The sequence below is a fragment of the Trematomus bernacchii genome, unplaced genomic scaffold (assembly GCF_902827165.1).
Source record: "Trematomus bernacchii unplaced genomic scaffold, fTreBer1.1, whole genome shotgun sequence".
Classification (NCBI taxonomy): domain Eukaryota; kingdom Metazoa; phylum Chordata; class Actinopteri; order Perciformes; family Nototheniidae; genus Trematomus; species Trematomus bernacchii.
In genome coordinates this window covers 10,933,015-10,949,112 of record NW_022987689.1, presented here as the reverse complement: position 1 = coordinate 10,949,112, position 16,098 = coordinate 10,933,015, and the positions used below count along the sequence as shown (strand labels likewise).

General features: G+C 41.2%; 1 protein-coding gene across 1 annotated transcript; it reads right to left on the bottom strand.

The window, feature by feature from the left end:
* Positions 1–550: 550 nt before the first annotated feature.
* Positions 551–2,013, bottom strand: LOC117488403 (gastrotropin-like). Its single transcript, XM_034137272.1, has 4 exons — positions 1,739–2,013; positions 1,463–1,638; positions 1,204–1,293; positions 551–697 (listed from the first exon to the last, which is right to left on the bottom strand). The coding sequence occupies exons 1-4, from the start codon at positions 1,803–1,805 to the stop codon at positions 647–649; spliced, it is 384 nt and encodes a 127-aa protein (XP_033993163.1). The 5' UTR covers positions 1,806–2,013; the 3' UTR covers positions 551–646.
* Positions 2,014–16,098: the final 14,085 nt, after the last annotated feature.

Here is a 16,098-nt window from a genome sequence, read left to right as displayed (position 1 = left end):
CAAAACGTATTAACCAAAAAATGTGTCTAAACACATCCTTTGCCACGGAGCACTGACGTTTTTGCTACTGTTTGAGTGTAGACTATTATGTACACTCGCTGTTTTGCAACATGTTCCACATTGCGTGTGAACACATTGAGTTTTTTGTTTTTGTGAACCAAAGAAATTAAAGACCATCCTATCAAACAGACCCGTGAAGAGAGTTCAACCAGGTCAGCTTTTGTACAAAGTGTTACAGTAATTACTGCTGCTGTAAAGTGACATATGCTCTTTTAAATAGGATAGGTGATTCAGTTATAGCTCTTAAAAGAGATAAAGTGTGCACATGTAAAGAACAGAGAGGGAGGAACTTTCTTTGAATAACTTTTTAAAACCTTCACAATATGGCTGTGTATGCTGTCTGCTAATTAAACTCCAGGCAGCTTTATGGTATATTGGAGACTTTCCAAGGAGTGTGTGTAAAGTATTTTGTGTCTGATACTATCTTTAAAAAAAGGAAATACAATCGAATTCACACAAACACACGCTCAAGAAAGCAAAGAAACACAGGTTTATGTTTGTATCATATTCTTAGTTTATTGAACGCAGTAGTAGCTGAGGTCTCCGTTGTAACTGTTTAAGAGGTCATAGGTCAGTCACCAGTCAGTTAGATCTTCTTGCTGGTTCTCTTAAAAACTACAGCGCCAGATGTGGAGGTCTAGAGAGAGACAGAGGAAGAGGAAATTTAATAAAACAAGGAGTAAGTTATTGCATTGTCTTGTTATTTTTCAATGGATATGATCAAAAGCGACAAAGCTACACACATGTTTTCATCTGATAGCTATAGATATAACTACCCAACAGTATATAGAGTAGTAGTGCAACATACACATTAAAGCTGGAGTAATATCAATTCTAAAACATCTTATATAATAGTAAACCACAATGAGTACTTTACCTCAAGTAAGGCTTTGAAAATAGGACTGTAGGGGAGTTTTTGAACTGTGTGTTGTTAGTACTTTTACTTGAGTAGAGAATCTAAATACTTCTTCTTCCATCACTGAATGACAGAATTAACTTTTTGGCAAAACTCTTGACAGTTTTCCACATTAGCAAACACCTATAGAACTGCAGCGTTAATGACTCTAATGATCCCTGCGGGGTGCGGGAGTATAATAACGGCTGTCACTCCTCAGCACTCAAAGCCTCAGCAAGTGTGTTTACCTCGATGAGCTTGCCCCCGACGATCTCAGAGGTGTGGTGGTAGTTGGGGAAGTTCACGCTCAGCTTGCCTCCATCCATGTGCACTGTAGCCTGAAAACACACAAGTTATAATCAGTCAGGGAACCAGGATACATCCATGCTTACATACATCCAACCCTTTCTTCTTGCTTTATAAACAATATCATGCTTCCATTTTAACAACAACTGGAGCTAAAGAAGGATTGACAAACTCCAAAGCTCCAGAGTCTTTGCCTCCTACCTTGAATTTCTTTCCTCCGATGGTCTCCATGTCGGCCTCCTTGTCGACGCTGAACGTGTTGGTGACCTTGGCGTTGGCGGGGTACAGCTGGGTCCAGGAGAAGGTGTTGCCGTCCTGGGTGATCTCTGTGACCATCTTGTAGTCACGGCCCTTTGCAATCACGTCATCGGGGATACCTGGAATGGAAAATAAGAGAAGTGTGAGCCCAAGGTAGTCCACAAACACACACAGTGAAGTATAATGCATGAGTTGTTTGGCTGAGAAAGGTTTTCTCACCAAGAAGCTTGCAGAAAGCGTCATATCCCTCCTGGCTCTCAGTTTCCCATTTTCCAGCGAAGGCCATTTTGGTGGTGTTGGTGTGAGGAGGCGTGAGAGATGCTGAGGTAAGCTGAGGGAAAAGCAAGGTACTGAGACCAAGACTGCTCCCTGGTTATATACCGTACGCCTCTCGCCACCTCCCTCATCTTCATGTGATGACACCAGAGTGTAATTACAGCTGAATGTGAGGACTACAATGGAGGGTAATAACCTGTACAAACGGCCGTTTATGGAGTTCCCCACTGAGCAGAATGCTGACGGCTCAGCAGGTCAACGAACTCTCCACCAACGGCCCTGCGCTCGCGCCCTACCCTTTTACTGCCCTAAACTCGTCAAAAATCAAATAAAAATTATTGTTTGAAAGTATAATCCCTTTATTTGAAGTAGTTTATTGTCTTGGATTGTGAATGGTCTGCAAAGAGATCACCATTTACTTTTTCAAGGTCTTTCTTTACAAGCTTGCATTAAAAAAACCTCCAGAATATGATGAGACGTGATAAGAGTAATTCCCGTGTTTTATAACTTATAACATTGTATAAGGAGTGACAGATAATTGTTAAGTTGGTATACAAAATAGTTTTGTCCTTTTTACTTGATTATTTGCATTTTGAAATTGGCACATATAAAGTCAATTTTAACCAGGTTATGCATTATTATGGCAATTTTTCCTGTCTGGTAGAGTGACCTGGTGACACAATCAAGTTTCTCTACCTTAATTGTTTGTCTGTGTTATGTAAACATTGTATGTATTCCTAAATACAACTGTGTGATCATTTACATTTAAAATTGTCAACAAATGCCATGAAAAGACCAAATCCAAATGTTAATACTGTCTGACTTCCCCATTTTGTCTGACGCATTCAGCACTATTCCCATGTCTTCCTACCAAAGACACATCCTTATATATATACTTCATTTTGAAGAATACATTTCCAAAACAGCTGGGCATTGTAGTTATAATCCACTGTTACCCAAACGGTAATATTAGGGCATGAATTGAGGACTGTTTGCAGTGGATATGTTTTCTATAGTAAGTATTTAAGGCATAAGGAAACTTTCTGGAATAAACTACAGAACCAAATGATTGTGCATTTTTGTGCAAAATATACTGAAGCTGCCTGCTAAGTGTTCAGTGAGCTCTGTACTAGGGTTTAATAGGAGATATATATGATTACTTAGCGGACAAGAACCTGATGTTCCTTTTTTCCGATCTTTTTTGGTCTATTAGATGTGAGGTGTGTGTGAATGAATTAGATTTCATTGAAAGAGTATAATAACTATTATAATTGAATATCTATATAGATGTACTACAGAATATAATTTGCTTTATCTAGTAGTTATAATTTGCATGTATGTTCTTTTAATCCAGTGGTATAAATAAACATGTGTACAATTCTGTGTGCAATCAGAAAACCAAATAAAAACGTTTGTTTTAGAAATACTTCTAATACTATCAATGAAAAAAGAGTATCATTTCTAAGATATGTTTCAATATTACTGACTTAATTCAGTACCACAAAATATATGCATCAATTATACTCTGAACAGATCATTAAAGGTTTTCAAGGGGGAATGTTTGCAGCATATTGAATAAAACAGCAAACTTTAGACAAAAAACAGCAATTCACAAATTCTCCCTTTTAAGGGAAACAGCGCGTGGTGGTTTGGGAAAATGACTGCAGCGAGTGAAATCGAAGTTAAGTGCAGCATCATAAAGCTTTTACCTCTTTACACTTTGTCAGAACTGAAAGGCCGAGGTGCTTCAGTCATGTAGTCACTTCATCTTAATGGACAATCTTCCGCCTCTAGTGTGTCCAAGAAATATTATCCTGTAATTCTGTTTGCAGTGTTTCCAAACCACCAACAGTCAACATGGCCTTGAAGCTCTTTATAGATACATAAAACATCATATTGGCCAATATCCCATAAAAGACTCACGCTGTCTATCTCTCTTTTTACTGTCTCTTTATCAAACAAACTCACACCAGGGGTCAGGGGGCTGAAGTTTACAGATGCTGTACCTCATCACATTTAACATGCTATCCCGCCACTTTTTCTACAGCTAGGGGAATTGTGTTCTGTAACATGACGTGATATTGGGTTCAGGTTGACATTAACACTCTTGCATTTGACCTTCCAGAATATTCTTCATGATGAAGCATTATTCACATACATTCAAGCACAGAATATGCTGTGCACATTTCCACAGATATGGTTCTATTTAAAGGAGTGTTTTAAATGTTCCTTTCTCTGTTGTAAATTAATAGCTGAAACAACTTTCATATTGATAAAAATCAGTTATCTACAGTAAAGTGTGACGTAGGAATGTTACTAAGTAACGTATAATATTGGACTACTTGAATTTGACTTTTTTAATAATATCATACATATCATGTTAGCCATAATGTGTGCTGTATTTTGATGTTAATACAATTTGGATATTGGCTTTTGCATGACTTATTTAGACTTCACATTTTACAATGTGGTGTTCTTTTAATTAAATAGATCAGAAGTAGTTTATTGAAAAACTTCCTTCACCTAAGGTCTGAGTGGGTCTGTAAGTAAAGTTTCAATACTACCAGAGGGGGGGAAAGTACTCAGATCTTGTACTTGAGTAAAAGTAGAAGTACCAGAGTGCAGAAATACTCTGTTACAAGTAAAAGTGCATTGCAAATGTTACTCAAGTAAAAGTGCAAAAGTATTGGAATAAAAAAATAGTCCTCATTATGCAGATTGGTTATTTTTATAGATTTTAATTATTGATAATTAAAGTGTTATCCAAGCTGGTAAAGGTGCAGCTAGTTTTAATGACCAAATACTGCAGGGTAGATTGTGAATTTAAGTGTAACTAAAGTCTTATTTAAGAATTGATTATATTTCACATCACTAATCCAAATCTGTAGAGTAACTAAAGGTAGTAAATAAATGCAGTGGAGTAAAAGTACACAATTTAACTCTGAATTGTAGTGGAGTAGAAGTACAAAGTAGCACAAAATTGTACTCAAGTACAGCACTTGAGTAAATCTACTTAGTTACTTTCGCCACTGAATACTACCAATACCAAGCCCATCTCCATATAGGCCCCCATGTTAAAATGCCCAATTTAACAGCAAACATGTTTACAGCTTGGTACAAAATACGGTTTCAGTCTCTTAAGGTAATCCCATGTTCTTGACAACTGTACGAGGGGTACCTTTGTATACAATGTACCTGATTCATTTATATTAGGGCTTAAAGTTAATCATAATTCAAACATGGCGGCTTTGAGTGACAGGTGGTAGCCATCCAAGGTCACTAGCAGCTAATTGTCTGCTTTGCTGCATCACCTGGGCCTGCCTCAGCGTCACTGACTCTCCACCTCTTCGCCCATTTTTCAGAGTTTTAACAAGACCCTGATAAAAAAGAAATAAGAACCTTAACATTTCCTCCATGTTGCTTTCTGCTAACTCTGCTTTCCCGGGTGTTCCAGACTTCGATTGTGACAACAACCAATGACAGAAAGTCCTGCTCATCTACTGGCAATTGGAACGAAGCCTATCGCCTATTTTAGAGTTCACTGAATAGAGTACAAACCTTTCCTTTACTACAACAAAGTGTATCACATTTAAGCTAATTCTGTCCCATGTGGAAATTGCAACTTGTTGGTGAGAGTCATCTCAATGGTTTACAGAGCATTCTCCATACGTCAAATGTAATGGTGCAGTTGTTGAGGTACTTTTGCCACCCTAATTAGATTGTTTGCACAATGTCTTGAAATGGAAAAACACCAGATTTTTTATCTCAAGGTAAAACCAAATCCATTCAGAGCAGAGAATAGTTAGCTAAGTGCAGTTGTTAAGAGTTCATTGCCCGTGTTGTAAACTTGTAGTTATACTTTAATAGAAGGCTGTATTTGAAACTTTCAATTAAACATTTACTTTTTTCTGATCTCTTAGTTCCTCAGGTGTGTATCCTACTGGCCAATGAGTAACCAGGATAACTGGGTAATATACCCAGCCACATCTCGATGAAGTCATGCTTTACTCCTGCCTGTTGTCTTGTTTTATAGGCATCTTTCCATACATGTGAACAAGGAGAGAAATAAAGGCTGAGCTGATGATGAGTACAGAAATGAAAAAAATAGAATATGAACAAATGAACAAGGAGTTAATGAAAAACAAAAGAGGGAGGGGGGAGGAAGAAAAGATTCTAAAGAAAGATACATATAGATAGATTCCTTTTATCTAGAGCTATAAAGAGGGGATTTGCGATGGAGGAATTAAAGGAGGGGAAGCCTTGATATGCAAATGAAGCTGCTGCTAATCAAAGCAATAAGATTAGCCTTCCAAATTGAGATGAAGAAAGGCTCCATTATCTGGGCCGAGTGTCATGTTTAATAACGTGGAACGGCATGGTAATTCACCAGTGATGCAACTGCAGCCCATGTGGGTGTGCATGTGTGTGTGTGTTAAAGAGATGTGTCTGTGTGAAAGAAAAAGTGAAGGAGAACAAAATTACATATAGAGAATTAAACATGTGAAAGACAAATTGTGACCTTGTCTGTGTTAGCACGTAACATGTCACCCAGCGTGAGTGTGTGATCGCGCTTGTGTGTAGTTAAAGAGCGGGAAAGATAACGTACAGAAAAGTGGTTCCCATGGGAAAGAAGGGTGTGTGTGTGTGTTTCTGCTTAGCTTTGATGCTTAACTTTTTTGCTATGCTGGAAGGATGAACACATTGGTAATGGTACATTATGTTTGTAGGCAAACAGACAGGAACTCCTGTATGCTCACTAAAATATTACAGATTAGCCGGGTTGGATTAGGTACATTAAAATTCCTCAGATGGTCCTTGTTTAACTTGCTAGTTTTTGCTACTTGTTAAATCTTGTGTCCAGGTAGGGTTTGTAAAAAGATGGTTTAAAAGAGGCCAGGTTTGCAGTTGAATTTAAACTTCTCTTAACGTATTATGCACAGAGGACTCATAGCAAAGTTAGCAACTAGCATTATAATGAGATTTTTCTCAGGAGTTGGTCAGAGTTTAAGGTGCATTTTCGTGGGAACAATTTGCATGTTGATATATATTTTTTTCCAACTTTTGTTTTTGTCACAAATATTAGACCCGATTGAGTAATTCTATGATTTAGATTTTTTTCTATTTTTTCTGAGCTTCAACCAAAAATGTTTTGCGTAGTTCAAACCTAGAAGTAAAACTTTATTACTCCTTTCAATCTAGACAAATTCATCTCCTTCAAGATCCACTCCTTTTTTTTCCACATAAATTATTTTTATTTGCATGCAAGTATTTTCCATGTTCATGTATTTGTCCCAGCCCCTGTGTGAAGCCTTTGCAGCAATAAAAGAAGAGTGGCTATTGGATTTATTCATCTGTCAGAGGAGAAAATATGACTGGATGAATGCAGTGTTCCTCTGGGTCTGCTAAGGTGATATAATGTCAATGGTGCCTTTCAAGCATCTTCTGCTCTTTAAGCAACACACATGTAAGTACTCCTAATGCAGAAAGACCCCTTTGAGAGTGATGCAAGCATATATAATATATATATATTTTTAACATAATAAATTATTTCTGTGTGATTGCGTATTTGTCCGTGTATACCATAAAAGAAAATGAACACATTAATTGGATTATTGGATTATTATAAAAAAATGCTTACATTGAAAGCATCGTTCTAATATTATATCTGGTCAAGGTTGTGCTATACTTTATATACCGCTGCATGGTTTATGAAATATAACAAGATAAAGCACAGCTGAGCAAACGACAGAGAAGCTATTGTTTATGGTAATTATACCAGTCGATCATAAGTAATTTGACGATGGCTGTTGACACGTTCGAAAAATGCTGCACAGAGCACCTTTGACTTTGAAGAGCCTGACAGGGAGAGCTGCCTCAGTAACTTGGGCAATGAGCCAATCTAACCATTAAACACCGAGACAGAAATAGGCCACGGTAGCCGCCAACAGTAAGCATTCTGTTGTTGTTATCTTTGCTGTTTCTCAATCCATCCTGACAGCCTTACCACCCTTTGGGGAAGGAAACGGCAGTCACTGGTGATTAAAAAGCCGCCACCACCCCCACTTCATCCAGGGAGCCAAATTATGCCTGCATTAATATTTCATATTACACAGGACTTGCAGAGAAACCACATGTGTACTCAGGCCTTTGTCTTCATGTCAAATGAAATGTGCTTGGCAATCATCAGAGGGTGAAGAGTGGGTGAGAGGAGGGGTAACTGGCAGGAGGGGAGGAGGAGAAAGGAAGGGGTGGGGGAGATGAGAGGGAAGAATGGCAAGGGACGACAACAGGAAGTTGAGGAAAAAAGGAACGGTGGTACCAGGTGGGACTAGTAAGGGATGTGGAAAAGAGAATATATGAGTGAGTGGATGGGACAATAAGAGGCTGGAAAGTCAGGAGATATCAAATCTGAAGCGGGGAGTAAAGTGATTAGAGATCAGCAGAGTAGATGAAAGGTAAGTAGAGCAAAGAAGAAAATAAAGGGGGAGAGGAGAATAAAGTGGGAGTCGAGAAATACCTTTGTGCTCTACTTTAAACAATTTAAAGAGGTGAAGGCATACAGAGGACAGAGATGTTTGTTGTATTTTAGTTAGCTGTTAATGATCAGCTTATCTACATAATATATTATCAAGAGACATTGCAATAATACTGCCAGATGCTAGATGTAGAGTAAGAGAGCTGAAAGAAGAATAACAACCACAATATGGAACTGAAAGAATAAACAAACATCCTGTGAGATAACCCATCAACACAGAGGCTAACAAGAAGAGCAGGTGCCCAGGTTTCTCTTTAGCTCCAATGCTAAATTCACCCATTTTGAATCTTATCATTACTGTTGTAATTCCCCAGAAAGGGGAAACTACTTCCTTCGGTTGTGAAAACATTGCAGTTTTAAACTCATAAAGGCCATTTAAATGACTGATACAATTCACAGCGGCCAGTTAATTCCAATGTCTCCTGCATATGTGAACACAGAAGATACAATGTGTTTTTGTGACAATTTAAAAATGTTAAAGGACATTTTTGATGTTGGTGAGGTAGCTGTTTTTAAGCTCGGCGCAACACAAGTTGAACATATTGTATCTCTTAAAATGTTATCAATGAAAATGGGTACTTTCTTTAAGAGTCAACATGTGAAATGCTTTGATACACTGGTGTTAAAAGTGCTACAACATCACAGAGTATCTTTCGTTTCTAGCCTGGCTGTCACAAGTTCGACACATTTATAGTTGTTTTTGGTTTTGCATACCATAACTCTCCTATCATTTCAGATCCTGCCTTCCTCCAGGCTCTTGCAATCAGCTGATTCCCCTCACCTGGTCTCCTCAGCCCATCCCCTCACCTGCTATTCATTCCCTCATTAGCTCAACAGTATTAATACCACCTCACTCTCACTTGTCCTCTGCCAGATTGTCTGTTTTGCCAAGTGCTCCAGCGTTTCCTTTCAGATTTGCCAGTTACTAGTGATGGCGAGATGAAGCCTTATGAAGCTTTGAAGCTTTCTAGCCAATTGGTTCACAAAAGGGTTAATCTCATGAGGCTTCATTTGAACACAAACCCCCCTGTTGGTCAAAGAGTGTAAAACAGGCAGATTTGACATCTCAACAGTGTGCTCTATCTCATACCGAGTTCCAATTGAGTAAAGCCTTAAAATAACTCTAAACAACGAACATAAAATCATATTTTCATGTTAACAATATTGTATTTATTCCAGTTTAATGATTGTGATTGAAAAGCCTAAGGAGGCTGGTAAACATTGCAAAGAGGGATTTGTATTCCTTAATAATATTCGTAAACTTAACCATGTTGTAGCCTGAGAAAGGCTAAACCATATCAAAGAATACATTTATTAACTACATTATCTCATTTAGCTGTAGCTTTTATAAACAAAAAAAAAGACTTATTGACCAGTCGTTGAACCAGGGACCCTGCGGTTGTGAGTCAACTGCTTTCCAGCTGAGCCACAGCACACACACTGAATCTACTTGAAAACACTGGACCCTATTTATTCCTGTATTTATTCATTAATTTATTAATTCATGTTTTTATTCCTACATTTATTTATGCTTTTATTTATTTATACTTATGACATGTTCCGACCTGTCACCGGGCCCTGGTACAGGAGGGGTAATATCGTTCTTATTATACATCCATGGGTAATATGAGCGTTGTGGTTCAACCGATCTAAAGCACTTTCTGAAGCAGTCACGTGGTATTGAGGGGCAGCGAGGCTTCGTTTGTCATCGGTGACGTCACTGGCCCAAAACGATACAAGCCTCGGCTCGATACAAGCTTCCCAAAAAACTTCCGGGATTACTCGACACACGCTCCGAAGCCTCGGCGCAATACGTAACATCACTACCAGTTACCTGTTCTGCCCGATTTGACCCTGCCTTTCTGATTTTGGCCCTCGAGTTTTCCTGACTGCTGGATTTCCTGGTTTTGACCCTGCCTGTACCTGACTTGAATAAACCGAACCTTTTGAACATTGGATGTATCTGAGTCGTGCTCTTGGGTTCAAATCCATACCGGAGAACGTCACACTGGCACAAAGGTTGAAGGAGGTGCACCCTAATGTAGGAGGCGGCAGGAACTTTAACAGCAAAAACAAGTCAATTTTTGTTTGGTGCAGGCCATTCAAAACAGAACTTCAATTTCAGAACACACAGATACAAACACAAGGATCTAACAATAACCAAAAAGAAAACAAGGGCTTAAATACAAATCAGATGAGGGGAAGAAGTGCAGGTGCGCATGTAGCTGCAGGTCTAATGAGAGACATGTCAAATGAATTAGGCCAAGTCAGACAATTAGAACGTAGAAGAAGAAGAAGAATGTGAGAAAACACAAAAGCAGGAAGTCTTCTTCTTCGAGTCCGTAGCAATCTCAGATGTCGTTCTGCCAGTATCGGGCACAGGCCACAGCTGATGGGGTAGGTTCTGCCAGGTCTTCTGGACTGCACCGTGGGGCATCGGCACATTCCAGTAGGTGGGACATTGTCTGCACTGATCCACAGCTGCACGTGTCTTCTGTGGTGTAGTTCCACACTTTCATCAGTGCTTTGCACCTCCCCTGTTCCACACGCAGTCTATTAAGTGACTTCCAGGTTGTCCAGCCAAGGTCATGGCCACAAGCGAGGCTTTCCGTTGGTGTGATTCCTCTGTCCAGCCATTCAAGAGCTTGTGTGTCATGTTTTTGCCATTCATCTTCCCAGATGTTGGTCCTTGCTGCTTGTTTGGTTGTCTGGAGGGGCAGGACTGTCTGCACAAAACTGGCTCTGGATCGGAGCCTGCGTGGGGGTGCTACGTGGCCATGCAAGGGGTGTCTGATGTCTATCTCCTGTGTTCTCCGTTCATCTTGAGCGATACCCAGTCGTCTGATGTGTGGGGGAGAGATGCCAGCTAGCGCATAGAGGCACGGGACAGGTATTGTCTTAACGCATCCCGTGATGATGCGGCAGGTGTCATTCAAGGCTGTGTCGACCAGTTTGGTGTGACGTGATCGGCTCCAGCTTGAGCAGGCATACTCTGCTGTAGAGAAACACAGGGCCATGGCAGTTGCACGGATTGTTGGTGGATCTGCGCCCCACTTGGAGTTCACTAGTTTGCGCAGGATATTGTTGCGGGTGTTGATCTTGGCTTTGGTATTCTCCAGGTGTTTCTTGAAGGAGAGTGTCCTATCCAGTGTAACACCAAGATACATGGGATGCGTATGGTTGGACAGTTTGTGGCCATCCCAGGTGACGCTCAGTTCTTTTTTAGCGTCTCGGTTCCTCAGGTGGAAGCTGCATAGTTGGGTTTTTGATGGGTTGGGTTTCAGGTGGTTGTTATTGTAGTAGCTTGACATTTCTTGGAGGGCACTTTCAAGGACAGGCTCAATCTTCTGGAGGTCTACTTGTTGGGTGGTGATGCAGAGGTCATCTGCGTAGATGAAACGCTGGCATTCTGGGGGTAATGGCTGGTCGTTTGTGTATATGTTGAACAGGAGGGGGGCCAGTACGCTACATTGTGGGAGGCCGTTCTTTTGGGCTTTCCACTTGCTCCTCTGGTCATTTAACTGGACGTAGAAGCGCCTGTTGTTGAGGAGGCTTTTGATGACTTGACACAGATTCAGGTCACCAGTCATGTCCAGTAGTTTCCTGAACATTGTACGGTGTTGGACAGTGTCATAGGCAGCAGAAAGATCTATGAATGCTGCTCCAGTTATTTGTTTTCCTTCAAACCCATCCTCAATGTGTTGGGTGAGGTTGAGTAGCTGTTCAGCACAGGAGCGGCCAGGACGGAAACCAGCTTGGTCTTTAGTCAGCTTGGTGTCTATGAGTGGCATGAGGCGTTGGAGTAGCAGCCTCTCGTAGAGTTTGTAAGTGATGCAGAGGAGGGAAATGGGTCGGTAGCTCTTTGGGGATGATGGGTCTTTGCCGGGTTTGGGGATTGCAACCACTTTGGCCTTTCTCTAGACAGGAGGGATGGTTTTTTGTGCCATACATGTGTTCAGCATCTCCAGGAGCCAGGTCTTTGCGTTAGGTCCCAGGTGCTGTATCATTTCTGCCAGTATGTCATCAATCCCTGCTGCTTTTCCGGGTTTCAGCTTACCCATTGCAGTTTCGAGTTCTTCTATGTCGAAGGGTTTGGTGAGAGGGCTGGCTGGTGGTGGTTGGTCTGATACCACTGTGCGATGGTGTTCTCCTGTGGGTTGGCGGCGGTGTTGGTTACGGCCGTTGGCCACCAGCTGTGATGCAACCAAGTTTGCTGTGACCGTTGTGATTATGGGTGGTGTGGTGTGGTCTTCGCCAAGACGGCGGATTGTAGCCCATGTCTTCCTGCTGTTATTTGTCATATTGGTGTTCTCTATCATTTCCTTCCAGACTTTCCTTCATTCTTCCCCAACTTCACTGATCAGGGTCTCTCCAAGTTCCATGGTGGTAGAGGAGAAAGGGTCCTTATTATATTCCTCATAGTAGGCTTTCAGCAGGTCGCTGGATGTTTCTGATAGTCCAGGAATATACTGTGTCTGGCATCCCCTGGGTATGTGACGTCTGGCTGACCTTTTTACCAAGTCTGTGAAGTTGGAGTAGTTATTGGGAAATGGTGGTATGTTAGATATGGAATGCTCTATCTCCTGTTAGGAATGACAACCAGTCGGCTTTCCGTAGGTTGAACCTCCTGCGGAATGGGACGGTGGTTGCTTGGAGAGCGGATCTAACGGTGATGGCAATTGGCCGGTGCTGGGTATGGTGGATAGGGTCCAGGACTTCCTTCTCAGTTCTGGATGCAATGTCACTGCGTACGCATGCGAGGTCTGGGTTGTATCCTCGTTTCCATCTGGCGCTGTGGAAGGATTTGGGTAGTTTAGCGTTATGGATTAGGGTCAGGTGCTTGGACTCAAGCCAGGTCTCAACTTCATCTCCATCTTGGTTGTTGTTCTCATAGCCCCATGATGTACTGTGGGCATTGAAGTCGCCGATGCTGATATGGAATCTCCTCTTGCATCTTTCTGGTAGTTCTGTGTACAGAAAAGGGGTTGCGGGTGGTTTGTAGACTGATGTGACAGAGACATTTGGGAGGGCAACTGTGATGGTTTCCATGTTTCCTTCCGTAGTGTGGGTCCAGACTTCCTCAATCTTGAGGTTTGGTCTGCTGAAAACAGCTGATCCATACTGTCTGTGTCGGGTCTCAGCGACCAGTTTCATTCCAGGGACGGTAGGTCGGTGTTGTGCAGGGCCGATGTGGGTTTCCTGCATGCAGAGTATGTCAAAACGATTGGCCATCGTTGCCAGTATCTCTGCCTTGCATTGATTGAGACGATTGACAGTGCGGGTCCAGAGAGGGGCAGGTATCTGTGACGCTGTCGAGATCCGGCAGGCATCTTCATCATTTGATTGCGTAGGTAAGTATACAGAGATTGGCCTACTGGCAGTATCAGATTATATCCTCTTGGATGGATATCTCATTCAACCAGCGTTTCCCAGGCTGCACCACGGGGAGGTTTCTGTATGTGCAGCCCAAGCAGGAAGTGAAAAGCAGACATCACACAAAATAAACTAACAAAATAAAACAGGAAACAGATCATCAAAAGCCATGATGATGACATACATTAGACAAAACATCTAAACTGTCTGGCAGTGTATTGAACTGAATTAGACGACTTGCTGTTCATATGGATCAAGGAAAATGCAAGAAATGTTTCAAGGGAATGCCAAAACTGAATGCAAGGGAAAACAGAAGGATTATTAGTTATTAGAAGGTAGTTTGGAAAACTAAATCCCCAACAGGATCTTTCAGGGGCTCCATTTCTCCTTCCTCGTGCCCTTTAAAAGTCTGATGTCCCTTCCAGTCCGTCCTAGACAATGTCTGGGTTTTACACTTTGTCAATGTGACCTACCAAATCTCACTGAACACTAATGCTGCGTTCACACCGGACGCGATGCGACTATTCGCTTCGCTCTAATCGCTCCTATCGCATCGCTCTAAACGCTGGAGGTTCACCGCGGCTGCCAGCTGTGTTTACTCGCATCATTCAAACAAGACGCGCTGGCTCGGGAGCTACAACTACAACAAATGAACATATTTTACCGTGATTAAATTGTAATACACGTTTCTAAATGATGCCGAAGTAACAACATACTGATACCGGTTAGTAACAACCATGAATTAATGCTTTGACAAGTCTGCAGACAAGACGGCAGGCAAAACACCTTTTAAAATGCTTGTTTTCTGAATGAAGATCGGGTCAACCAGGCTAAGCTAACGTTGTATATGCTCATTCCACACTCACAACAACGGCCTACAGACATAAATAAGCAGTGACTGTATTCACCATGACACAGACAGTCTGTGGTTTGTACTTGTTTAACTTTTGTCCAGTTTCTGAACGGATATGAGGAGCTGTGAGCTCTGTGTGCTAACTGCTAACAGCTAACGGCTGATGTTGTGTGGTTGAACGTCAGTGACGGCGGCTGAGATCCTCACCGCTGATTGGCTTCCGCGAGAACGCGTCACGTGAATTTGACGCTCGAGTTGAAAAAATTGAACTCTCGCGTTTAACGCGGCACTGTTCAATCGCCTCAATCGTGTGATTCGCGCTGCGTCCACCGCTTCATGCGCGCCGTCGGAGCGAATTCGCGTCTGTCCACGTCTCTGCATTGACTTTACATGTAATCGCGCCGCCCCCAAACGTCGCATCGCGTCCGGTGTGAACACAGCATAAGAACAAAAGGTTAACCAATAGACGTGGAAAAAAAAGAGAGGAAATTAAGCTTTAGTCCTTCCCACTGCATTTCATATATTGACAGCCTATTGTGTGTGACTGTGTGTGCAATACAGCTAAAAGTGCTAACTAAAAACCTAATTACTGCGAAAAAGCATGAAGAGAGTTAAGTGTATCTCAAAGGTCTGCTCTGCTTTGTAGCTGGTCAAGATACAGTTTGATCAGCATTAATTTTCTCTTTGTTCAATTTAAGGTTAAAGGCTTTAGAGGCAAGATAAACTTCTTTCTTTTACCTGGCTATTGATAGGACCATAGTTACATTGAGTTAACTTTGCTGATGATATTATGTGTCACTCACACTTCTCAAAGAGAAAACTCATTCACGTTGTAGTTGTGTATAATAGGATGTGATAGAAAAGAGGATCACAGTTTAGTGGTTGGTTTAAGGTTTTAAAGTGTTGTGTAATTTTGGGTTTGTGGTACTAGTTTTCACTGTGAAGTCTGTTATTTGACCTGCTTTGTATGCTGGTAATACTAACAACCAACTCTAGAATGATGCAAAAGAAAACGAGGTTAATTGAAGAAGAAAATGAATTCATGTTTATACAAAAAGTTATATTCTGAGAGAATTAATCAAATTTCACTCTTACTTAAGGTAACAACATCAGCAACCCAGAGCATCATTGAAAATGTTTGATCATCTGTTATTGTTTTTTAATATTCCATCAAACTACTCACACCTCTAGCCTTAATGTCCTCTTTCAATTTGTGGGAGTGATGAAGAGGACTGATTGTGATTTGTCCTTGAACAAAAAGGATTTTATTTTTTCAGATTGGACTGGCATTGAGATCCCCGGAGCCATATTGCTAACAGGCCTTTAAGTGACAGCCGTACCAAAAAATCAATTTGGGCTAACAACAGGGCAAATTTCCAGATTTGTGTTAATGCAAGATGTATCAAATCAAGTAACACCCTGTGGGCCTGAACCCCGCTGAAGCAAATCTCTTTATCCCTGAGATTGTCTGACCCACAGCAAACAATAAAAGCCATAAATCAAGCCTGTCAAGACAAATGGCGCATCCCCCTTATATCTTTG

Coding starts and splice junctions, on each gene's coding strand:
- LOC117488403 (XM_034137272.1), bottom strand. CDS start 1,805: ATGGCCTTCGCTGGAAAATGGGAAACTGAGAGCCAGGAGGGATATGAC. Junction 1,639..1,738: donor CGCTTTCTGCAAGCTTCTTG/GTGAGAAAACCT, acceptor TTTCCATTCCAG/GTATCCCCGATGACGTGATT. Junction 1,294..1,462: donor TCGGAGGAAAGAAATTCAAG/GTAGGAGGCAAA, acceptor GTGTGTTTTCAG/GCTACAGTGCACATGGATGG.